Source organism: Vigna angularis, chromosome 10, assembly GCF_016808095.1.
Source record: "Vigna angularis cultivar LongXiaoDou No.4 chromosome 10, ASM1680809v1, whole genome shotgun sequence".
In the NCBI taxonomy this organism is placed as follows: Eukaryota; Viridiplantae; Streptophyta; class Magnoliopsida; order Fabales; family Fabaceae; genus Vigna; species Vigna angularis.
The window spans coordinates 4537573-4564324 of NC_068979.1; the positions used below are offsets into that span (position 1 = coordinate 4537573).

At 29.7% G+C, this 26752-nt stretch overlaps 1 protein-coding gene across 1 annotated transcript; it reads left to right on the top strand.

Annotated features, from left to right (window-relative positions):
* The first annotated feature begins 8936 nt into the window (after nucleotides 1-8936).
* Nucleotides 8937-10593, top strand: LOC108335500 (transcription factor RAX3). The gene is made up of 3 exons (XM_017571522.2): nucleotides 8937-9175; nucleotides 9339-9468; nucleotides 9629-10593. The coding sequence occupies exons 1-3, from the start codon at nucleotides 9040-9042 to the stop codon at nucleotides 10401-10403; spliced, it is 1041 nt and encodes a 346-aa protein (XP_017427011.1). The 5' UTR covers nucleotides 8937-9039; the 3' UTR covers nucleotides 10404-10593.
* Nucleotides 10594-26752: the final 16159 nt, after the last annotated feature.

Consider the following 26752-nt stretch of genomic DNA (forward strand, 5'->3'; position numbering starts at 1 on the left):
TGATGGTTGGGCAGGGAAATGGGAATTGAAGTTAATCTGAGGGAGGGGCAACCGAACTTTTTAGCATAAACAACTGGTGGAAATGGCTAGAATTTTTTTTCTCCCTCTGGTTGTGCTATTGCAATGATCTGGTGACTATCTAGTATTCTCACAAGATATATTTTTTGTTACTTTTTAATTTTTTTTTTCTGGATTTTTATTATTTTGGTATTACAGTGCTAGACTCATGGTTTAGACAGTTTGAAATTGAAGTTTTTATAGTTCTTGTGGGTTGATCATTTAATCTAAAACCCGCATTTCTGTTTTTATGGATGAAATGGCGAGACTCCTTGAAATGTATTTCTTAAAGTAATGTTTTATTCTTTGATTAAATTTTCATTTCTTTGTTTTCCTTTCGTTACATTTTGTTTGGTTACACTTTATTGTATTTTTAGATTTTTTTATACATTAAATTAAAAGTGTTTATAAGTTTCACATAGCTTAAGAGTCGAGGTTAAATACTTCTTTCGCCTTTTGAACCGTCTTTTAAAAATAAAAATTTTACGGAGTTTTATGTGTCAAAACGAACAATACCTTATATGTATAATGATTGACCTTAAGAATATCATTCGACAAACTTGAGATCAAAACAATGACACTCCATAAAATCGATTATGGAACATTTTTTCTAGGCTTAATAGCCTCTTTTGTCTCCAGTTTTGTTCGATTTTGTCAATTTGGTCTCTGGTTTTAAAAAGGTATCAACTTGGTCTTCACTTATTAAATTTTGCATCAAAATGGTCCCTTCCGTTAAATAGAAACAAACGGCGTTAAAGATTGATGATGTGGCAGAAGACGTGACATTTTTAAATTGAATGTGTGGTGATGTGTTTAGTATTTCCTTTAATTATAATTAATTTGGATTAATGTTTTTCTTTTAATTACTTTTAATTATAATTAATGTGACAGTTAGCAATGACGTCTCACTCCTCAGATCAAACCTTCTTCTTCTTCCAAAAAGAGTGTTGCAGTTAGCCATGGATAATCGACAATGGCGTCCTACTCTTCCACCGAATATCTGCCCCACTCCGCCTCCCCCAAACCCCTCTTTCTTACGCCCCGCCAACCCTAATTTCCAAAATTTCAAGAGACCCCGAATCCACCCTGTTGTTTTTTCCCACCACCCTCACAATGCCTAATTCAGTGAGTTGTGCAAGGCTGCGTTGCGATTTATCCATGGCTGTTCTAGTTTGGTTCTCTTGCTTTGCAGGTCTGAGGAGGCTAATGTTGATGCACAATGAGGATGCTCGCGGTGGGGATGGTTTCTACGTGATTAGGGTTCTGCAATTTGGGGCTGGTTGCATTTCCTTGCAGGTTTCGAAGGAGAAGTACTGAACTCGTGATGAATCTGGCGGTTTTGGAATGGACGAAACTCACGAGGTGGAGGCGCGATCTGGGTTTCGTATATGGGTTGTTGTTTATTGGATTGAGGTTGATGCATGTCAAGACACAAAGGATGATGGAGATGGCGTGGAGGAGATTGGAGTTTTCACGGTGGAGAATGGAGGAGAAGATGAACTTTCTCGGGTTCTCTCTATTGTCGCGATTTGGGTGGTTGATGGAAGAACGAAAGAATTCTCGGTGGTCCAAGATTGCTCGCGGTGGTGCGTCAATGGAGGTGATGCGATTCACTGTGGTTGCTGGAAGATGCTGGTTGTGTTCTTGAACGTGGTTGAGGTGTCTCTGGCGACAATCAGTGCCGCCGACGATAGTTTTGGCCGGCCAGAGGGAGGCACGACGACGTTGGTCATGCGAAGGACAGAGTTGTCGCTGATGAAGGTGGATAAGAGACCTTCTTTTTTGAAAAAGATAGAAAGAAACCCTAGAGAAAAGAGGGTTTGGGCCTGACCTAGAAAATACAAAGTGCACTCCTAAATTTCATCTCTGCACTCATTCTCTGACACGTCAGCGTAAATATATTTACAAAATGTCATGTCTTCTGCCGGATCATCAATCCTTAACGCCGTTTGTTTCTATTTAACGTTTCTATTTAACGGAAGAGACGATTTTAATGTAAAATTTAATTAGTGAGGACCAAGTTAACACTTTTTTAAAACCAATAATCAAAATAACACAATCGAGTAAAACTGGAGACAAAAGAAACTATTAAGCCTTTTTTCTATTAAACCTTTTATTAGAGACATTTAGTCATTTTCTTATACATCAACTTTATAATGATTAATTTTAAAGATGTTACTCTCCACACTTGAATCGTAACAATTAAAAAAAAAGAAATTGGTATGACAAGACATGGTCCATCGTAGAAAAAATTGGCTAAATTTTTTTCTAAGTTTTTTTTTTCTCAAAAAATTGTGATTTCACTTTCTATAAAATGGTCCAGTTATCTTCATTTTCTTCGCTAATTAGCATAATCTGTTCCTTTTACTCTATTTTTAATTCATATTTTTGGTCTTTTCTTCTATTATATTAAAAGCTTGCATTTTGTTGTTTTCCGATTAAACAGCAGTATTAAACGATTGATTTTATCTTAAAAGATACAAAGTTAATTTTATTTTTAGAAGTAAGTTTCCTTCAAGTTTGAAATATAAATTTGAAATAAAATTATACTAATTTTAGAAAAACATTTTAATTTATTTAAAAACGTTTAAACATGACTCGCATTGAAATAAAACTTCATAAAAACTATTGGAATAGTTGTTGGTAAAAATTAAAAATAGAGATTACATGTTGCACACCAGTTGCTTATTAACATAAGGTTTTTTATTAAATGAATTCCCCTAATAAAGTGAACGAGTTAACCCAATTAGCATTATCATAAAGTATTACCATGACTCTGGGCATTGTTCAAACATAGAAAGAAATAAAGAATAATGAAAATGAAATATTTGTTCTACTTGCTTGCTTCTTATGCTTTTCAATCAATAATGAAATAATAAACTAATATTAAATAAGATGTAGAATGAAGAATTAGTTACCCATTAACAGGTGTCTCCTAATCCGCAGACTATGCCACTATCAATGTGGATACAAATTTTCGTTTTCTCACAAACCATGTTTTCTTTTTCACATGTAAATGCAAATCTCAGATCTCTCACTTTGTCTCGTATATGTCCTATTCCTTTTGACCTCTGTTTCTCCATTTTCATTTTTAAACTTTCTAACTCCTCATAAAGCAACTGCAGCAAGAGACCTGAAGCTCACTCATCAGAATCTTTTTCACTGGGAAAATAAGTGCATTTTGATAAGACACAAGAGATTCAATGCTTTTCTTTCCTTGTGTTCAGGAATCAGAATGGAAGAATCACAATTAACAATCATTATTAATTTCTAATATCTAAATTTATAAATAATCAGAAAGGATTTAAGCACTGAACCGAACCAAAGTTTTAATCTTTTCTGTTGTTGTTCATCTGGGACAATTAACATATGCATTGCATAATTCACTTGGTTATTAGGTTCTCACCTTGTCAGTTTTCTTTTAAATGTTTTTCCCAGTTTCCATTCTATGTTGGACTGGGTCAAAACTCTAGAAGTACATACTAATTCATGCTTGGAGATGTTACACAATCATTCGGTGTATACTTAAAATTGATTCTTTCGGATAGAAGGTGCAGTTCAAAACATTTTACTAGAAGCTTACTTTTGCTGAGTAAATTACATTTAAATACAAGACATGTTCGTTGATGATAGAACATTCACTGCTACTGTAACTTACGTTAAAACCTCTGTTGGCCGTTTCAGACATTTGGATTTTCAGCGTCACACTTGGTCTTATTGTTGACCAAGTGTTCTGAGTTAATGTGACAGTTGAAACAATAGTTACAATTATTCTCTGTCACGGTTTGCATATCAGACTTTCTAGAAACTACTTAACTGAATACAAAAATAGCTGAAAATTAACTGCCGAAATTAACATCATATACAGTATAGGAAGATGTGATATAGTTTATCACTGAGAGTCAGTGTCGCTATTGCATTAATTGTAGTAATGTAGGGTTGATCCATGGACTAAAAGGAAAGAGAAAAACGATAATCGTATCTCTTCATGTGATAGTACAATTAAGATGACTTGAACATATTGCCTTTTTGCTTAGTCGAGGGTAGTGAAGGAAGATCCTTGAAGGTAGATGGTAATAATGAAGATATGACTGTGTCAAAAAGGCTGTGTCTCACACCAGAAACTAGGTCTACGATTACGCACGCAAAGCGTGGAAATAGAGGAACTCTTCCATTCTACTTTTTCTCCTTGTTGAAAAGAGAAGGCAGTTACTTAACCATGGTTAATTGATTAAGGCGGAATGACGAAGAAAATGAGTGAGAAGTGAGAGAAGTGATGATGGTGGCCAACCACCATGACCGTTTCCTTCACTTCTTGAAAAGTTGCCTACTTTTGTTTCTTCCATAACTTTCTTTTCTATTCACAACTGGTCCCAAAATTCAACTCCTTTTCCTTCACTTTCACTCATCTAAATCTCTTCATCAATTTTAAATGCATTCTATCTTTAGTGCCATTTTTTTTAAATATATTTTCGTAAAGTAGGTTATTTTTTTATGTAAATTTTATTACACTAATTCTCAAGGTAATCAACAAATAATTTGAAAACACTTAGTCAAATAATTGCATTGATTTTTTTTCGCTATTAAAATTATATTTACAATTGCGATTGGTATTGAAGTCAGGTTAATTTTAAACTGAAAATTATAGAAGTTACGTATTTTTTATTATTTCTTTGATACCTCTAATAATCTCAGGAGTAAAAGCTTAGAATATATATTTCATTTTTTTAGTCCTTCCAAACCTCTTTTTAACGGTTTGAGATTGAAATAATATTTATATTACATTATTAATTTAAAAGGAAAATAAATTTACTTTGTTTTTCGAAAAAAATATAATTTTAAATTTTTCAAAGAAAAAAAGTGTTACTACTAATATTTAATTATTTAAATCACCTCCCAACTATTAAAAATTGATTAAGTCATAGCAAATATAACCCATAGAATACACGTTAATATCGATAAATTAATAATGAATAAGAGAAAACTATTTTGAGAGGTACTCTTATAAAGTTATAATTCACGACGTAAGAGAGGTGATAGTGGGAATCCTAGTTGTTGACTACCTGCATACTCAAAAAAGTAATTCATTAATAATGTTGTCTTATCTTTTATTTTATTTATTTTTTGGATAAAGGCTGCTAAGATAGAATCCCATGTGCTTTTCCTAAGATAATTTTCCTTTTAAATATAAATATGAAAAAAATTATTATTTAAATGAAAAGTCAGTATTTCATTTTATTTTATCATAAATAGATAGAAGCATAACTATTTAAAATATTTATGTTATGAGATAAAAAAGTTTACATTTTTAATAAAAATCTTATTTTTCACTGCTTAAAGATCCATTTGAAGAATTTCGCTGAAATTTTCTTGCTCTGGCCTTTTCTGCTTTTTGTGAATGTTTTTGTTATATAAAATAAACCTGAAGGAAAGAAAAATAAGAAATGAAATAAAAAAAATTAAGAAATAAGGAAAACAAATTAAATGATTTAAATTGAATGAAAAATAAAATACAAAAAAAGCAAAAATATATTTCCTATTTATTATTTTTAATTTTATAAAATAAGGAAAAAATAAAATAAATATGGTACGAATCATCTTTAACTTCTTCTATACAACCCGCTGCGTCAATTATGTTTAAAGAATTTTAATCTTGGGAATGTATATTTTACACTTAATTAATTATTTTAATTTAAAGAAACATCACATATATTATTCAAAAACAATGGTATAACATATGCTGTAATATCCAAAAAATACAGTGTAAAACTATATACGAGAATCATCACATATTAATAATACTACAGATCAGTTCTATATAGAACGAGATACTATTATGGCCGAACGGCCTTACATAATAACAGGGAATTTAAAACCACTACTTTAGCTACTACTAGACTGAACGGTGTACAAAATAAATTATACCGAACGGTCTTACAACATATAAAGCTAATAACAGACCGAACGTCCCTAAGGTTCGGTCTTCACTTCTGCCGCGTCTTCCAATACTTCTTCCAGCAGCTCTTCTCCTTCTGCTCACATCCACACGGATGTTCATTGCAACAGGACAACGACAGGACACACAACACAGATAAAAATAATAAACAGGGTAAGCTTATGTAATTTAATTTATTCAATCACAACATACAACATTCATAACAAAACCAACAACGACCACATCATAATTCATACATCCATGCATGCAAATAACGACCACATGACTTTGACTGTCTGGACTGTATGAATCATGTGTAGCTACGACGTTCGTGCACCCGGGTGATATAGTAACTGGGATACCCTCAACAGCTGCCACCCGAGGTTGATCTGTTCCGCCCAAGTTAACCTTATGGACTAGGACCTCCTGCCATTCCCACACGTGACTTACTCCTCTCTACATGAAAACGAGTAATCATGGAATATCAGGATGAACGCCTGCTAAGCTTTGCCCACATTCGTACTTTACCAATCAATAACCACTTTCTGAGATATTCCTCCCTGGAATACTCGTTCATAATCAACTATTTCATACACATCACATCTCAATTTTCCTCATACTTAATCATCCATACATTCAAAGGAAATAAGATCATACGCTCTTATCATAACCCAAGTACGACTGGAATGACGCTTTTTAGAAATTAACGAGACTGAGCGCTACTCATCTACTACGATAAACAGACTCCTAAGAGTTCAACCGGACGCCACGAAGCCTAGGCCGAGTACTAAGACTCTAGGCCGAACACCTTTTAAAGACCAACACTGATTTACACTAAATACTAATACTGATGAGAAATTATGAATTAACGAACGCTAGCTAGTTTGAATAAAGACTCTGATTCTAACGAACGCCCTCGACGCCGGAAGTGTTCAGACGGTGCCTGAGAGGTGATCGGAAGAAGAAATTGTGAGGTTTTCTTAGAGAGAAGGAGGAGATTTTAGAGAGAAGAAGGAGAAAATGGTTTTCAGCAGGGTGGAGAAAAAGAAAGGCATGCAGAGAAGTGGCACGACATTTGAAATTTTGTCTTAAATACTGCCGTCGTTCAAAACGAACGGCCACTCCCTTGCAGCCACCTGTTCTCCACTAACTAAGATGCTCACTCACTTCTTAGCATATAAATCCCACTACTTGAGATTTTTGGATGTTTTTTAATGGGGTCTGACAAATACTACTAATTCAAAACAATATAAGTTTATAAAAAATTGTAATTGTGAGCGATTTTCGGTCTCCAAAATATGTTTAGATAAATAAGTTTATCTATTTTTAAAATTAAGTAAATTTCGTCTTTCTCTATCTATTTACTTTGACTTAAAAAATTCAAATTTTAATTTTCTACTCAAAATTTCTGTACCTTTGATTGGACTAAATTGTTTTCATTTTCCTCCAAACTTACCAACTAAAACATTATTTTTCGCAAAAAATAAAAAGTCACATATCTTTCTTTTTCAAACTTTAATTTCGCACCCTACCATGATTTTCTAACTTCATTCAATGTTTGCTAACTTTCTGCTAAATATCTAAAGTGATTTAATAAATTCATCAGAAGTCCGAAATGTTGGACGTAAAATGAGAATTTAAGGGTAGATAGAAAAAAATTATCATTGTTTTTTATTTATAATTGCAAAATGTATCACCTTATTTCATTTTTATTTTTAAAAGTTTACGTAGTAATATAATAAAAGGTCATTTCCTAATTTTCTATAGAATAAAAAAAAACAAAATATCTTGAGGATAATTTTTTTTAAAAATGTAAATTTCTTTCACTATGCGCGTTGATACATTTACAACCACTCAAATGCGTACTCTCTCTACACAATTGATTTTATTAATTTTTATTTAACAATTTAGTTTATATTTTATTTAAATATCTTAATTTAATGTTTTATTATTATTTGAAGTTGTTAAAAACTTATACTGTAAATGTATCTAAATGAATGTGAGAAAGAGGAGAGAAGCCATCAATATTAATTAGCCCTAATTTACGTGAGACTGTCCTATTATCATTATAATTGGGAGGATGTGATGAAACTTGTATATATATATATATATATCACTTTCATTACACAAAGATATCAAACACCAATCAGATTAATTCCATATTATATATTTTAGTAATGATTTATATTTATTTCAAAATAACAAAACAAATATACAAAATCGAAAGCTTTTTTCAACATTTATGTTTCAAATGTGGATAAATTATCCATTATGATTGAATGAGTGAACCATAGACAGTTCAGAACTTCTTTTTAGCATTGGTAAAAGGTTTGAAAAGTTGTGTGGTAAAGTCTCACACATGTCGTCCCCATAAGATTATCATGAGTGGCCAAATGGAGTGAATTGTTGAACTGATTTAGGTTTTTGGTAAAGTAGTTCCATATGACAAACATGAACACTCATTCTGGTTCTTTATCCAAGAGTCACTCATCTGGGCATTACGTAATCAAAGAAAGAACCATTCAACGAAATGAGGTTTCACCGCTTTAACCTTTCACCTTTGGTCCCACTGCTTGCACCATGCACGAGGTTTATGATCACCCTTCCATAACAATAATTCATATCTTCCTTCCTTCAACAAAATAATATATGAGAGAGACTGCATGATGATGATACATAAATAAAGAGTTATACATTATTCATATCCATGCTTTCTGTAAACATTTTCTTATAATTCCATTTTTAATTATAGAGTATACATAGTAAGAAGGACAAACAAAAATAATGGTCTATTTCCAGCCATTATTTTAAGCATAAAGAATATCTCTTCCTTCCTTCACCTTTTTGAAACCTTCCAAAGCTCTCTCTCTCTCTCTCTCTCTCCTTCTCCAGGCTATTTCTCTCTCCTCTTTCTCCCCCTCTTAATATATATATATATATATATATAGAAACACACCATTATTATCGTTATACTCAACCCATAAGAAAGATTGGCTTACTTGAGACTCAGACCAACTGACACAGAGAGAGAAGGTGGCAGAGCAGACATGGGAAGGGCTCCTTGTTGTGACAAAGCCAACGTCAAGAAAGGTCCATGGTCACCTGAAGAAGATGCTAAACTCAAGGCTTATATTGAGCACCATGGTACTGGTGGCAACTGGATAGCCTTGCCCCAGAAAATAGGTTTGCTCTCCATCTCTATTCATCAATCAACACATGTCGATTAAATATTATTGCAAACCAAACTTCTCAATTACATATATATAATCATTTAACTTGCCAATCTTATTTAGAACACAGAATTCTTTAGGTTTCTTCTTATTTTCTTTGTATGTGTGTGGTTTAGGCCTTAAGAGATGCGGGAAAAGCTGTCGTCTTAGATGGCTAAATTATCTTCGCCCAAACATCAAACATGGGGGATTCTCAGAAGAAGAAGACAACATCATCTGCAGCCTTTACGTCAGTATTGGAAGCAGGTAATTAAATAAGTTCCCTATTGATCTGCTAAAATTAATTTGAATTCGTTATTCAAGTTAATTAAGGAGTCTCTATTTATGTAAAATTAAGCAGTGTCTGATGTAAACTTGAAACCCAATTAATTGATCGCTTAGAACTTGCCGGAATACATACATGCAGGTGGTCAATTATAGCAGCTCAGTTACCAGGGCGCACAGACAATGATATAAAGAACTATTGGAACACTAGGCTAAAGAAGAAGCTTCTTGGCAAACAAAGAAAGGAACAGCAGATTCAAGCTCGCCGTGTCAGCAACAATCAGCAGAAGCAAGATGTGAAAAGAGAAACCGAGAATTTGATAGCAGCTTCTGAAGTCATCAATCAAGTCCCCTATTGGTCTGCAGAATATTCTTCTTTGCCTCTCCCAGTGACTGATGTTTCCTTTCAACACTACAGTCTGAACAATCAAACTTCTCTCAGGAACTTGATGGTTAACAAACTAGAGGGAATTAGATTTTCCAACGATCATCATCAGCAGCAGCAGCAGCCATACACCAATGCATGTGAAATTCCCTCCCTGCCAAACCAGGTTTTTCCAACCATGGTAAATCATGTGGCCGTCGTGAGTGATGAAAACAATAGCGTCCCTTATCAGCCATCAAATATATTTCAAGGGTTTGAAAACTTCCCGAGTGATTTTTGCGAACTGGTCTGCGTGAACTCGCAAGAAATGGATCGGTCAATGGAGGGTTTTAACTACGGAAGGGAATCCATGGACGTCATGAGCAATGGTGGTAGCACCAACACAACTTCAACAGAAAGCACTAGTTGGGGTGACATGAACTCTTTGGTTTACTCACCTTTGGTTTCTGACTACGAAGGTTGCCGACAGGGAAATCCTGGAAATGTTGTTGGTTTCGAAGAGTGTAACTACTTTGGAATGCAGATGCAATAACAGCTCTGAATACGAGGTGGTGTAGACGTAAACTTGTACCACTAAAAAAGAATTGGTATTGGCCAAAACCCTAATGAGTTCAGTTTAATTCGCTTACATAATTTGTTGGTTTCGTAGTTTCTTGTTTCATTCAAACTGTTGCGAACATCTTCCACATATTTATACATATTGAGCACAACTCTTTTGTTGAGGATTTCTTTTCTATATATCTATAACCTTATGTATATGGATGGTACAGAAGGAAAGAATCTTAGTAATAGTGCGAGAGCCTTGAATTCCTATAATGTGTCAGTTTTGTACTGCAGCTGGATCAAGTGCAGTTTGTTTGGATACGTGCATATGTTTATACCACAAGATGCAGTTTAATTATGATTTTCATTTATGGTGATGTACTTGGATTGAACGAAAATCTGAGTTTCTATTGATTGATTTGTATTTTTCGCAAAGTTCATTTGAAAAGCAAAGCAAAAGCTGTGGGAAGTTTGAAAGGTGCATAACATTTTGGCTGTGAGTTAGTTAGATTTAGCAACGGAGGCATCAAATATATGGCTGCATTCTTTTATAGTTTTGTTGATGTCTGGTATTTAGTTGGCGTACATCTCATGTGAGTCCAACTAGAAACTATAGAGCATTAAGCCTCGTTGTCCCTCAACTTGGATGCCTCATATAGAATCCGCCTGACAATAACAACACATACTTTTACTTCCAACTAAAACTATGCACACGTACCCACTATCCCTTTTCTTCCTGTTCATGCATTCAAAATCATAAACCCTTCTTCTAAATTATTCTCTCTCTTTCTTCCAACTATTCCTTTCAAATGTAAAACTCGAAACTTTTCCATCAAAATCAATCGCCTTATACGTAACACTCAAAAAATACCACCACAATCAGAATCTTGGTTAACTTGTCCTCAGAACCACCACATTTTTCACTCTTTTTCTGCAATATTTCTCAGCCTTCCATTTCTAAAAGTCTTTCTTCAAAATTTATTTGGTTAGAACAATTATACAATGACACACTTTTACTTTCATTTCAAATAATAGAAGAATAAAATTATTATAAAAATATAATTTTTTGTATTTTAAAAAAGTAAAATAAAAAACAAGAAATGATAGTATGAAATAAATGTAAAAAATTTATTTGTGTCAAAAATTATTTTTCTTTGGTTTATCATACATTTAACTTCGCGAGTTCAATAATGCGGTGAATTAAAAAGGTAAAGTTTGGACAATGAATTACAAAATAATTATAATATAAATTACAAAACATGCTAAATCATAATAAATTCATATATACTGTACCAATCGTAGACAAACGATACTATCATAAAAAAAATCTAAACGAACAATTGTAAACAAAACATTAAACCATTTATACAAATTAATTTTTTATCAACTCATTTCTTTCATACATGTAAATATTCAATTCGAGATTTTATTGAGTATTTAATTTTTCAAATGGATATGTTGATTCGTTAGAGTTGATAACACAATTGTCAATCATTAAACTTGCGCACCACCAAATGTTTAAGGTTTTTTGAGTCCTTATCTTATTTGTGTCATTGATAGTGGCAAAGTTGTTCTGGTTGATGTGATCCTCCGTGCATGGTTCCTTCGCTTGAAGATAAGGAAGACCCATTTTCCAAAGTGTCAATGATGCAGTAAAACCTTTTGTTGGGCTCACTCGTTTCTTGGGTGATTTAGAAAAAGGGTTGTTTTGGCTTCTAACTCATTATTAGAGAAGCTTTATTTAACTTTTATTTGTTATATCAGTCTCCCAAATTTTAACTAAAGAATTTAATATATTTTTTTGTAAGTAATTATTAATTAATTGTATAACTGATATCGGTTACTAATAAGTATTCTTAAAATTATTTGTGCGCGACAGAATTTGATGAGCAAATATTTTATACTTAGTTTGTTCATGATTAATTACTTATAAATTCTCTAAATAGAAGATTGTTGTACTCATTCATTATTAATTCACAATAATTCCATTTTAGAGTTTCTTTTCTTTTTTAAGCTCCCAAGCTTCCGAGTGTCTACATATATTTATCAACAAGTAATCTATTATTATTATTAATTAATTCTTTACTGATAAAAATAAACAATGTTAGCATTCTACAACATCCAAAATTTGGAACGTAATTAGTTAAGTGTTATTTTAGAATATAAACAAACTATAACTTGATATAAATTTTAAGAATGACATATAATTTTTGTAGTGATTAAAAATTTGTTAAACTACGAATTTATTTTTAGTCTTTTAAATTTGAATATTTTTTTCTGGCACTTCAAATTTAAAACATTTTTGTTTGTGATGTATATTCATTTGATCCCTAATTTATGATAATTTTAGTCTCTCATAAAAATTAAAAGCGAGCAATTTTTAAATTACAAGAATAAAATATTCTACTTTTAAATTTAAAATAACAAATAAACTTAACCTAAATTTAAAGAAATCAATAAAACATTTAAGCATTTAGCGATTAGTTTTCCAGTAAGGATGGGAATAGGAACACAAAACCCCCTTAGATTTGAAGAGATGAATATCATTCTACTCATTTCAAAAACGTCTTTGAAAATTTAAAATTAATAAAATCGTAATTAATTTATACGCATAGAAATGAATTTTATGTCCTTTTATTAATAGTTAACTTATGTAGTTTTATTTTTAATAGAATTCAATATGTTATTTTTTTCATAATTTTATATTTATTAAGAAAAAATAAAATTATTAATTTATGTATTATTACTTGAAAATTATCGCAATTTATTATTATATAAGTTTTTGGAATGGTAAAGACTCCATGAATGCATATGAGAAAGTGGGAAATGGCTTCAATTGGTGTGATGGTAAGTAGTTTTTATAAGACTTTTATTTGACTCCTAATACAAGACATGTAATTGTTAATTATAAAATAAAGAAAGAATTCCATGAAAGTCACAACTTGACATTTCTGTACATGTACTATTAAGCATGACTTTTATTCACCATTTTATTCAGATTATTATTCATTTCTTCCAAAGTTGAGATTTAAAGCTAGCCAACCAAATCTAAGAAACCAATAGATAGTGACGTTGATTTTGGATCATCTCTTTAAACAATTAATATTTTCTTTGCCGGTTTAGGTGAAATCTATACCTTTTTATTAAACACATTTCTTCGCAAGCTTATTCAATATAAGAGCCATTGCCACGCTTTTTTTTCACAATTTTTTCAAACATCCTCTATTAATTATTTTAAATTATAAAATTATGAAAAAAAATTTAAATAAAACACTAAGTCCAAAAACCTATGTCAATAAAATTTAGTAAATAAAAATATAATTTGTAATGATAAGGGTAATGCAACAAAAAAAAATCCTGACATGTAATTTATATATTGAAAAAATATATTATGGTTTGATGTTTCTTTTTGTAGTATTTGGAAGAAGAATATGTGTTTGTTCCAGGAAGAAAATATTTCATAATGAAAAAAAGTTGTCCAAAAGGTTAAAACCTATTTTTTTTAGATGTAGATAAATAAGTTATGCCAAATAGAATTTGTAGTCTGATAAAAAGAAAGTTTGTACGTTGTTTATTTAATATCATAAAAACAGTGTCTTCATTTCATATGTATCTTGAATATCAAAATTATTTTTTTCTCATACTATTTTATTTTTTATTCTTTTTGACTCTTATAAAGAAAAACTATTAAACTAATTTAGGATATATTTCCAAAGCAAGAGTCATAATACTTTTAAGATTTCATATCCACAGATTTTATATAACTAAATTTAATTATATATTATTTACACTTTAAATTAAAAATATTTAATTATTATATTTAATAAATAATATTATTAACTACTACAAATTATTATTATTTATTTATTGTTGTGAAATAAATTATATTTCTTAAACTAACGATTCTTGATAATTTGAAGAAAAAAAAAATCTCAAATCCATCATGTCATAAATTTTCAATATTTATGAGATTGAGGACACTCTGTAAACTTTACTGAGAGGTCAAAGCAGGCCAACCCAATATTTGAATGATTGTTTCACAGCTCAGAATGCAACTCCAATGAAATTACCAGCATTTAATGTTGACTTTCCTCCTCAATTCGTTTGGAATGAAAACCTTATTCTCAATTTTTTAACGTTTAATTATTGATGTTGCTTTTCCCTCATAATCTTAGAAGTGATTTGATGTTGATAGTTGATTTGTCAACATTAGAAAACTTCAACTGCACCTTATCTAACTTTCAAACCCCTGTTAAAATAACTTTTTTTCTTTCAAAACATTAAATAATCAATAATTAAACATAAAAATTTCTCAACAAGGTAAAAATAAAAACTAAAATAAAATATTAAGTCTATCGATCTCAGAACCGACTTTTATTAAGTCCACTTTTTTATTCCACTAATTTGCTTTTGAATTAATAATGTGTCGAGTATTTCCTTTTCGTATATTTATTTATATAGCCATTATTGGCTTGTCCATCATTAAAAAAAAACAAGCATTTTTTTTTTCAATTCAAGCTGTAGACGTAAACTAACCTAGAGTAACTAACCTAAAGTTAGGAAGTTTAAATTTATGTGGTTCACTTCAGTAAATCACAAAAATAATGTGGCACAACATTGTCGCTAATTTTACAAATTTTAGAAAGAAGTAATTGATTTGGTCCTGTATCTAGTTTTTTTATCATACTAATTATTAATGTAAATAAAAATTAGATCAAATAATTATAAATTTTATTTATGACCTTAAAATCAATATTTATTTTTCATTTTAATTGTTAATTCGAGAACTTAAGTGATAATAATAATAACATATGTATAGGGTCAAAGTGATAAAAAAAACACAACCAAACTAAATTATAAACATAAATTAAGGACTTTTATGACTTTTACTCAGTTTCAGTTCAATTTTTAAAAAAATAATGTTTTTCAGAATGAAGATGGAAACAAAAGGTATAATTAATTAGAGCTTTTTCTGCAGGATTGAAATATGAGAAATAAAAGAAATAAATAAATAAACCAATAAAATCATTTTATCTTACCATTAATCTAAAATCATTCTCCATCTAACAAAGCATGATGTAACCTGTGAAGAAAAAAACACTTAGTAGACCTAGTTGTCGCTTGGTGGACAAAACTGTACCGTCTTTACCGACGAATCTCCATTCTATCCATTAGCTCCAACACAAAATTGTTACACACATCATTACTTATCCCTCCGCCACACCATGCATATACCACTTTCACTCCTTAAACTATATCATATTTTCAACATTCCAAACCAACAGCAAGAAGACAAATGAATAAAAAAGGAGATGGCTACCATCTATAATTAATTTCTGTTGAGTATTATAAATGAAATATTGAAGGACGCCAGCTTTCAAATTAATTTATTTTTTATAAAATGAGTATGTAATATATGAGGATATATAAATTAGGTTTGAATTTTGTTAAAAAAAATACAGTAGCGTAAAGTTTACGATGATGAAAGACATTATAAGAAGGTGTGGGTGAGAGAGTTTTAGATGTTACTGAGAAATGGAAGCGGGTTGGGTAGGAAGTGCCATCAAGCAATGTGGAGTGAACAATAATGGTATCGCTTTTGTGAATATTCAATTAAAAGGTTGATGAAGTGGGTAGGAACTCAGAGCATAATCCCTTGACGAGACCAACCATTTCGGAAACAGATTCAGAGCATACCAACAAACCTTTTCACTTTCTTTTTTCTTCCTATGATTCGATTTAAGATATTCTTTTAAATTCACAACCCACATCAATTCTTTCAATAAATGCTCCATTAATTACACAAACTCAGCCTTGATTGAAGCCTTCAGTCTGTTCAAGCCACGACAAATGCCCATCACCACCTTCTTGCAAGGATTTATACTTTTCATGCAAAACCAACAACACCGTCACCATTACTTACTTTATTCATCATATCCACACTCACTACCACCACATTATTCAAACATATTCCTCTTCGTTCTCATATTCATTTCATCATTAAAGTCACCAAATTTCTATTTATTATATTAAAAAAAAGTTATATATGTTCATCACTTAAATTTTCTTTTTGTCCATTTTGACGGTGGCAGACCGAAGAACCTATGACATCGTGATGCTAACTAAAAACATTTCCTTATTTTCTTAATCTCTCCCACACACATGCACAAAGCAATACAAAATATAATGTTTTTATTTAAAAATCTAAGCTCCAATGTGGAGATCTAAACTATGCTTTCGTAACACTGCTACACTTTCTCATTATCTACTAGTTAGTGCTAATATTCGACTGCATGCTTTCTGTAATTACATTTTACATGTGTTTTTTTAAGGATTTTAATTTGATATCTTTGACCGTATTATTCTATGAACAACATCTTTTCCACGTAGATTTATTTAAAATGGACTGACAAATTTACCTTTTTCAATTCAATACACACCAGCACACTACCAATATTAAATTAAATTCATGAACAACTCATTTATAGTAATAATTCTTCAACTCACTTTTCTAACACGAATCACATCAATATTTTGTGTATTTTCTTTCAATAATCATATTTTTTGTATTTTTGTCTTTAAATGTGAAATAAAACTGGAAAATGATAGAAGAAAAAAAAGTGGAAATAAAGGTTTTACGGAAATGTAAATTAAAAAATAAAGATAAAAATTAGCAAGGATAATACTAGAACTTATAAAGTAAATCATCTGTGATCAAAATTGGTACAACAAATACTGGATAAGCTAATTTTTTCTGTTTGCAATATTATCAAACAATTTCGAATTGTACACACAATTTATCACTCCTAATTTACATTTGAAGCCTATTTATATTTTTTCTCTATTTAGTAATTACATTACAAATAAAATTAAAAAAAAAATACATTATTTACAACCATTATTACATATAATTTCTCTCTCGATTCAGTTTCAATTTCTTCCTCGATTCTTCTTTTCTCAGTATTTCTTTGTTTTGATCAAGCTCTTCTTGATATCTTGGTGGCACTTTCTCTTAATCCCTTTATTGATCTTTATTTGTTTTGATATATTTTTCTTGACTTCTTTCAAATTGTACTAATTCACTTCTCTTCCTCGATTTAATTTACTTTGCGATAGCCTCATCAATATGTTAATCATTGTTAACGCAGTTTGAGTAGTAGAAAATCCATTTTTTGCGCTAAAATCGTTTTTCTAATGCTTTTTTTTTATATGATAATGTATGTGCATTGTGTGATCCGTGCATAGTCATTTTGATATAAAGAAAGTTCGTTTTCAAAGTTAACTAAACTTTTTCATTTTTTTCCTCTCCAACAAAAAGTTAAACACCATATCGTTACTTTTCACCTATTTATCTAAAAAAATATAATTCAAAATGCATTTTTTATTTTTATTTTTTGTTTCTTAGGTTTGTGTCTTTTTATTCTATCTTTCATATTTAAGCAAGTGAAAGAGTGTTAAGATATTTTAATCCGTTTACGTATATAAGATTCATTACTTTATATTCCAACATGACAATTTTAGACATTAAACAAGAGTTTCTTTTGACAAATAATCCTACGAACACTTTTACTAAAGAAAAATAAAAAAATAAAATTATATTTTTCAAAAAGTAAAATTAGTTTTTTTGCAAGTTAAAAATGAGAATTTCGATAAGGTGTATCAGAACTTTTATAAATTATTTATTTATTTAAAAACTAACTTAACTTTATAAATTAAATATTTTCTTTTTTCATTCTAAATTACTTTACGAATTAAAAATATATATAAATATCAAGATCCCACAAAAATCAAACAAACTAGAAGCCGTTATCTTAACAAAATCCAAAACAACGATGCTAGTCAAACCTGTTTGTAAATTACTAAAATAGATCAATAATTACATGGGATGGGCTTCCCTTTGACCCATTTAGAATTACTGAACTGAGCCCGATAGAAGATTTTCAACTTTCAGTCATAGGCCCTCTATTTGGAATTTCCATTGCCCACACATAATTGGGCTTTTTAGAAATCATACTGTGATTTTTCTCCCTGCATCTCTCCTCTTTTCTCTCTGTATCCTGCATTCCAATATTCTTCTTTAATGAATTTCAAAATTTATTGAAGTTTTTTTGAAAAGAATTTCAACAGATTTTTTAAAATTTCTAATAAATTTTAAAATTTGTTAAAATTTTAAAAAATTCTTCAACGGATCTCGAGATTCATTGAAAAAAAAATTGAATGGACCATTGAAGAAAAAGATAGGAGGTATAGAGTATTTTTTTGAAATAAATGGGATAGGGTAGAGAATAACACTCTAGCATGAAAAGACTTTGGAAGCTCAATTATACCAACATGCGACGGCTATTTCTTCTTCTGCCATTCTAGTTTTTTCATACACATATCTAGAAGTGTTGAAAAAGTATAAATTATTCATGTTCAGAATACAAAAAATTAAAAGGAATGTATATTTTAAATTGTACCATTTGAAATGTATTTTTAAATTTAAAAGTATATTTTAAATTTTATAATTTAAAAATATATTATAAATTAATTAATCTAAAATATATTTTCGAACTTAGACATATATTATGAATTTTAATAATAAAATATATAATGCATTTTGATATTACTGAATTTAGAAATATAATGCAAATTTAACATTTTAGAAATATATTTTAGATTGTATAACAAAATTTATTTTTAATCTAAAAATATTTTTATTATAAATTATGTAATAAAAAATATATTTTTAGAGATAGAAGTTTATTTCAAATTATACATAATAAATTTCCAACAGTCTTGAATATTTCTGACTGAGATAATTTAAACTTTTACTTCTGGAAAGACAGGAATAAAGTATATAAGAGTAGAAATAAAGAAATTGCCACGGTCAACATAACCAATATAATGGGCCGTACTTATGATCCACTATAAATGAGATTACGAAATGAGTACCTTAATTTTGGGCCGAGCTTGATTTTCAGTATGGGTCTTCAAAACAAAATATCACGATGCTGTCAGTTTAGGGGAATTAGACAATGTCATCCATGAATTTTGACAAGGTATGTAAAAGGTATAACAAATTTCTAATTCACTGAGATATTACTGTAAACCATGATTCTATATTGAGTAAACCTTGATTTTTAAAACAAGATTAGAAAACCATGGTATATTATGGCTGGTTCAACTATGACATTTCGCCACCATTTTTGCAATAGTTATCTCATCATTTCTATATAATAATTCAATATTTAGAATAGAAAAATCCATCGTCAAGCATTGAAGTGAGATATAAGGGATAAGGTACAGTGAATATAAACACAACCTTGCCATTTCTCTGTCATAAAAATTTTAGGTCTTGAAAACGAATTAGAATTGAATTTTGTGGCAAACGTTGACTCTTTCCTTTTTCTTTTCTTCTTTGAATAGGGCATTCTGTTTTGAAATAGTGCATTCTCACATCGTGTTGTGTATAGACAAATCGAAAATGTTCACTTCAACATTAAAGTTGGAGGACAAAAATCATGTTTTCTCTGGTCTACATGAATATATTTTCAAAATGCAGTTATAGAAATAATTATGTATGATAGATATAACATATATTGTCAATTTATGATGCTCAAATAATGGAACCATAATCGATACGTATTTCATCAATATTATTTTTAAAATACACGTACGCCAAAAAGATAAAGAAAACCATAATAAGAAGATGTGAATAGTTATATACGGTGACACAGACAATAATGAAGTGATAGAGAAATAGGGTGAGGTTAATTTAGAATGTAATAATGTAATAATGGTAATAATAGAAGTGATAGAGAAATAGGGTGAAGCAAGTGATTGAAAATGACATTAAATTAAGTCCGACAATGATCTTGCATGGAAGAAAAATGTGTTTGAGTGATTGGTTAGGTTTTGGTTTTTGGCAAGACTATAGATTAGTATAATGAGAATGTGGACATGTGTACCCCTTTTGGGTTCAAGAAAAGGCAAAACAATTTGAGAAGAGTGTGAAAGTGGACACACCCCATGGCATGCACCAGAATCCTGCAAATTTTTTTTGTGCATTGCCTCTAAAGTTTCTTGCAAATTCTGTAACATATCACTCCCAACCGTATTCAAATCAATTAATTAATACCCGCAAAGGAAACATCCCACTCTAGCTCACTGACCCACGTTTTTTCCTTTTCATTGCTCGTGGAAAATACAAGGCACAACAATAAATACTGCAAACGTTGAATATTATAACCACCTATTTCTTGACTCTATACCTCCCTTGCAATGTACCAATAACGATTGGAAACATAACATACTGGTAATGGCGATGCAAGTTCAGAGATCCACCACTTCATTTTTTTCCCTAAAGAGAAAGAATGGATTCATAGTCTCCTTTCTCTGCTTTCAACATAAATGAATTCAATGTGGATGACACCAGAGCAACTCTTCGTTGAATTCTCAGTAGAGCCTGCTCAAGGGACAAAATCTGCACTATGCTGTGTCACCTAGCTAGCAACTTAGTCATGGTCATGGATCACTGCATTCGCACCAAGAATAGTACAATCAAAAGGGTTACTTTCTTTTTTTCTCAGTACACGCTGAAAGCAGACCAATGTCTGAATCACAATTTTGACTAACCAAACCATACGTTATTGCTATTTTTATGTTTTTCAAATGCGCAATCTTTTAAATTTTTCAACCCAAGTTCCATTAATGAAATCTTCGGTACTTAATAAAATCATTTATTTTAAATTAAATTACTAACAGTACACTTTTACTCATACTATCGATAATGTTTTTTTTTAAAGGTTACCATAAATACTATAAAAAATATGTTCATAATAATATTAATATAAATAAATATCTTGATATGTAAAGTTTAACTTAAGTAAATTTCATCATATAATGTTACCGGGCGACATTTTGTAGAAAATTTGTAAAACTCACAAGAAAAATCAGCATGGCTCAACTTATATTGTACAAATTTTCTTACAGCATAACGAGGACCTAAAAGTTATAACAAAATTATATGATAAAGTATTAATTACTTAATAAAATAGTAAGTATGTAAAAGGGTTATTGAGTCAACTATAAGGATTGATGTGTTATCAAAACAAAAATTTTAAATTGCGATATTAGCATAAAATTCTCTAAAATCATAATCATGAAGTTATCTTGATTATTAGCTCAGTCAAAGAAAAATACTAAATTTTCTTATATTTTCCTCATAGACCTTTGAAACAAATGTGTCTCATTCCTTGTATCTCCTTGTGAGAATAATATTATTCGCAATATTATTGACTACTTCAAAATATCTACTCCATCCAAAAGAGCCTCTTTTACAAGTTCCCACATTTTACATAATTGGCATTACATCACAAACCTTTTCTACCTCTGTAGTTATATATCTATTAATTCATAATGTGCCATTGAATTTATTTTAATAATTTGCACCACTTACAAAAAGTTATTTCAGGTTTGTATAAACATAAGGTTATTTCAAGTACAGTGTTAATTTTTTATTTTTACATCCGGTCAAAACTAAGCGTTATATTTTCTTTTAAATTTAATTCTCACCTTTACATGTATGATAAAAGTTTTTATTTATTTCTTGCTTTGTATTTATTATATTATACTAATTATTTAATCATTACAATGGTTATTTTATTTATTTCGATCCCTTAACATTATTTTGAGCCCATTTTTTTTATCAGTAGCTGGCCTCATATATATGCGTTGATATTTGAGAGTAAGCAATCATATTAATATTATATTTAAATTTCTATTTTATATTTGAAAAATATTTTAATATATAATATAAGATTAATAGTAAAATATAACTATAAAAATAAAAAATTACCAAAATCTCTATTAAAATATTAATTAATAAGAGCTCGGCCTTTTTTTTGTTTGTTAAAGAATTATATCAAGAAAGTTATAGTGCTCTTTTTTATGAAAATTTGTTATGGAAAAATTGATAAAATATAAATATTTGAAAAGATATTTGTTTTTGTAAGAACCAATAGAAAAACATGGTTTTTCGTTAATTGTTATGTTTTAAAATAAGGTGTTGGATGAAATTTGAATTTGAAGTGACACGAGAGTGAAAGACTCCCGACATCGGAGAGACAACGTAAATTAATTTGACGAAGAAGGTAATGGATAGGGTGGCTCGCAATCGCATCGCATTAAAAAAATAAAAGAGACAAAATTGGATATATTTTCATGGTAAGAAAAACGAAGACAGTGTTGTAATTGATCAATCATTCAGTGACGTGGCAGGGGTCTATCTAGCAGACCTCTGGGTCCCATGATTAGGGTACTAAAATTCCTGCATGGGTTATCGGTGAGAGGCATAATTATGCGAAGCAAAGAGCCATGTTCGATTGACCCTTCTTGTCTCCGTGTGAAGATGATTCACCTCCTCCATCTCAAACTACTATTCCTATTGCTAATTACCTTCTCTTCTCTTCTCTCTCACCTTCCGCATTATTCAAATTGCGCAGTGCAGGTATTCTATGTTCCCCAGCATCTGCTACATCATGTGAAACCCACATGTGACTTAATGTCACCCATACCACGTAATCAAAATTGTCACATCTAACCCAGCCCCAATTTTTTAATTATAAAATTCATAGGATAAAATCTCAACTATGCTTTCGATTCTCTATTATTTTGACATGCTTTTGATTAGGGTGGAGGATAATTTATGATATTCAATATTATTCAATTACGTCCATGATTTTCTATACTTAATTAGTATAATCGGTTTGTGTTTATCATATCTCACAAATTTAGTAAACTTTTTCACTTTCTCATGTAATTTATAGTCTATGGCATCCATATTGTTAACTCAAAGATATTTCTTTAATCCCACAAATTCATAATATAAGTAAATATAAACTTAATCTTACAAGTTTGGTAAAATTAAATTATGTTTTAATATAATATTAAAGTCACGAGTTAAAATTTATCATAATAAAATTTGTTATTTATTAAATATATTGTATCATTTATTATTAGATGATTTCTTTTTGTTTCAAATTCATATTTAAAATTTTGACATTTTATACGTTTCAACTCAAATTTTAGTCTAAAATACATTTAACATGTATAACAAATTTATGCCTTAAAATTTAGAACATGAAAAAATTTTAATTTTACATCCAAAATATTAAAAAATAAAAATATATTTAATCTATATATATATATATATATATATATATAATTCAATAATTTTAATAATTATATTTATATGGGATGTTCCAACTGTACTTATTTTCAATAACATGTTAGTTTCGCCAACAGTATAATATTTTTTAAAATAGTAACAGAAATAAGCTTATTATCTATCTTATCTAATAAATGGGTAGAAATGAGACAATTTTACTTTGTATAAAATATGATAAACCTTTTTTAATAAAATAAAAGAAGGGTGTTTATGTAACCTTATATAAGAACGACAAAAAAATAGTAAATATGTTTAAAAAATAAACAAAGTAGTAAATTTCAACACCAAGAAACCATCTATAAAACACCATCAAAAGATTTATCAAACTTTTTTGCTAATTAGGAAAGTAAAACAGTGAAATAAACACAAAACACACACACACACACACACACACACACACACATATATATATATATATATATATATATATATATATATATATATATATATATATATATATATATATATATATATATTGTGTAAAATTAGGTTTTCTTACTTAATATTGAAAGATATGACAAAATTTAAATGTATAAATGTGAATGAATCTTATTATCATGGCGATTTTTTGTTTTGATAATTGATATGACACAATCGTCTGAAGGAGATTAGATAGTGTTATGTGAGTCATGTAGGTTTTCTTGCTCAAAAAGATTTACAGATCTAATTTCACGTTAGAGACATTTCTCTAGGTATAGGCTTTTATGTAAGTCTTCTCATTCATCATAATAATTACATGACCAAACCTTCCACGTGATCTTTTTTGTCATAATTCATTAACTTTTTTACTCACTCATATCATCATTCAATTGATTTCATGATCTTATTAGATGTAATTTACTAAACAAATTTACATAATCAATATAATATAATTCATTTACATAATTGATTAAATAATTGGCTATTCAAAGCATAATCATGTTTCTTTTACTTTTTATGGTTATATTTAATTGATTATTTATAGATATAATCAACTAATATGCATATGTGGTAATTACTTACTCAGTATATTTTATTTATACTTATAATAATCAATTATCATGTAAAAATCGATTATTATAATTTAAAACAAGTTTCAGAAATAAAAATAATCAATTATCTATAAAATATATTCAAATATGTTTTCTTCACATTTTTATGAGTATTTCTTTTTCAAATAGTTATGAAAGTATACACAAAGATACACCATCCATTATTCCAAGAGAGTTAAAAGCAAACATATACATATTTTAAACACAAATGCATACTTATTTCATTACAATTAAATGTGAGAAATGAAAAGAAAATTATTTCATGCATAACAGTTATAGAAAACAAATGGAATCTCTCCACCTACTCTGACATTTGGCTTACCGGAGGGGAAAAAAGGTTTGCAAGGGCACATTTTTCATCTCCAGCAATCATCAAACAATAAGAAAAATTGGACACATGATTTGACCAATGAATATATATATATATATATATATATATATATATATATATATATAGACTATGGAAAAATAGTTACAATTAAAAAAAACAAGTTTTATATAAAGAAAAAACTAAAATTAGTAGAATTAATGTTTCCTAAACATGTTTTTTTGGTTGTGCAAAAGCAATTATTTTCAATAAAGTCACCTAACAAAAACCTTTTTAAAATTATAAGAATGATTTATGCTTCACAACAACTCAATATTTTCAACCTACCAACCATATTTCCATGTTCCAACTTCATACACGTTAATTGGTTTCTTGAAAAGTGGCTGAGCTAAAAGTTGCTTGAAGAAAGTTCGTAGTTCGTACGATATGGAGAGTGATGGCCTGCACATACATGATACTACAACTTCACACCGCGTAATTGTTTTGATTCAACAAAATAACTTTTTCAGCAGTGATGATTACTCCCACAAAAGTTCAACAACAAAGCAAAGCGTTTTCACTTTATTTGTCGTTGAAAACACCTCTAGCTTTTTATCACCATTTTCTGATAGCTTGCGTACTTGGTGACCACGAATTATAAAACAATTGCACGATTCACCTTTTAACAGTCACATCTATTGATTTCTTCCTTTATTTCTAATTTTGTCTGATATTATTTATATAAAATAAATAGTTTTAGTTACCGACATAATTAATTAGTAATCGTTTAACGCTTTCAAATAGTTTATTATATAACAATACTAGCAAAGAATTTCCTTCCCCCGTAATTTAAGTTATTTATTCTGTCTCTCCATCGTGTAACTTATAAAAATAACAAAAATATTCATAGATATACATGAATCAATATAAAAGAATAATATATATATATATATATATATATATATAAAATATGTGTTTCGGTAGGAATTTGTAGGATCGAGAAACGTATCTTTCCAACGTATATTTCCTGACGTAACTTTACCACTTTTTGATGCTCAAAAAGGGTGTTCCACTTGTCTTCTTCCAACCTGGGTCGCTCGGTTGTCTTCAGTATTGTTCGTTCGGTGGACTTCGGTCTTGACCGCTCAGTTGTCTTCTTGACAAAAGAAGAAATACCTCCAAAAGATACTCGACACTCAAGTTAGGCGTATGATTAAAGAATTTCTGCTCTTAATTGAATATTTAGTAAATGATTGTCATTATTGAGTATTTGGGAGTACGGGTTGAACGTGAGTAGAACTTTCCTGGCTGTTGGCTCTGACCTTATATTTATAAGTCATCTCAACTGATATAGGCCTAATAAAATAAAAACAGACTTACCTTTAGATTCAGTCGGTTGCTCATAAACAGCTTATCAATATCTTTAATTAGATAATTTTGATTATTTTATCCTCCCCACTATTATTTTATCTGGCACAATTATGACCCAACGCGGTTGACCTTAATTAATACAATGAATAATGGTCTGGTTGACCATTATGTTGGTGGTGACCACGGTTAACAATTAGTAACCAGTGTACACTATATTTATCACGTGTTTTTCTATATCATTATATGTTTGCAATATTATGCCGGCAATTCAAAGAATCTCACAAATTATAGGAATAGAACGACAAACATTTTTTTCTAAACAGAGTACTCTCCTAATTTTACTAACGTCGGGTGCATATCTACTGTATAAATTGATCAGATTAAATAAATGATGTTGTACCGTATAGACCGATTGATCT

What these genes read in the sequence shown, in the direction of transcription:
- LOC108335500 (XM_017571522.2), top strand. Translation starts at nt 9,040, where the DNA reads ATGGGAAGGGCTCCTTGTTGTGACAAAGCCAACGTCAAGAAAGGTCCA. An exon ending in AGCCTTGCCCCAGAAAATAG is followed by an intron (nt 9,176 to 9,338) that starts GTTTGCTCTCCA and finishes TGTGTGGTTTAG; the next exon opens with GCCTTAAGAGATGCGGGAAA. An exon ending in TACGTCAGTATTGGAAGCAG is followed by an intron (nt 9,469 to 9,628) that starts GTAATTAAATAA and finishes ACATACATGCAG; the next exon opens with GTGGTCAATTATAGCAGCTC.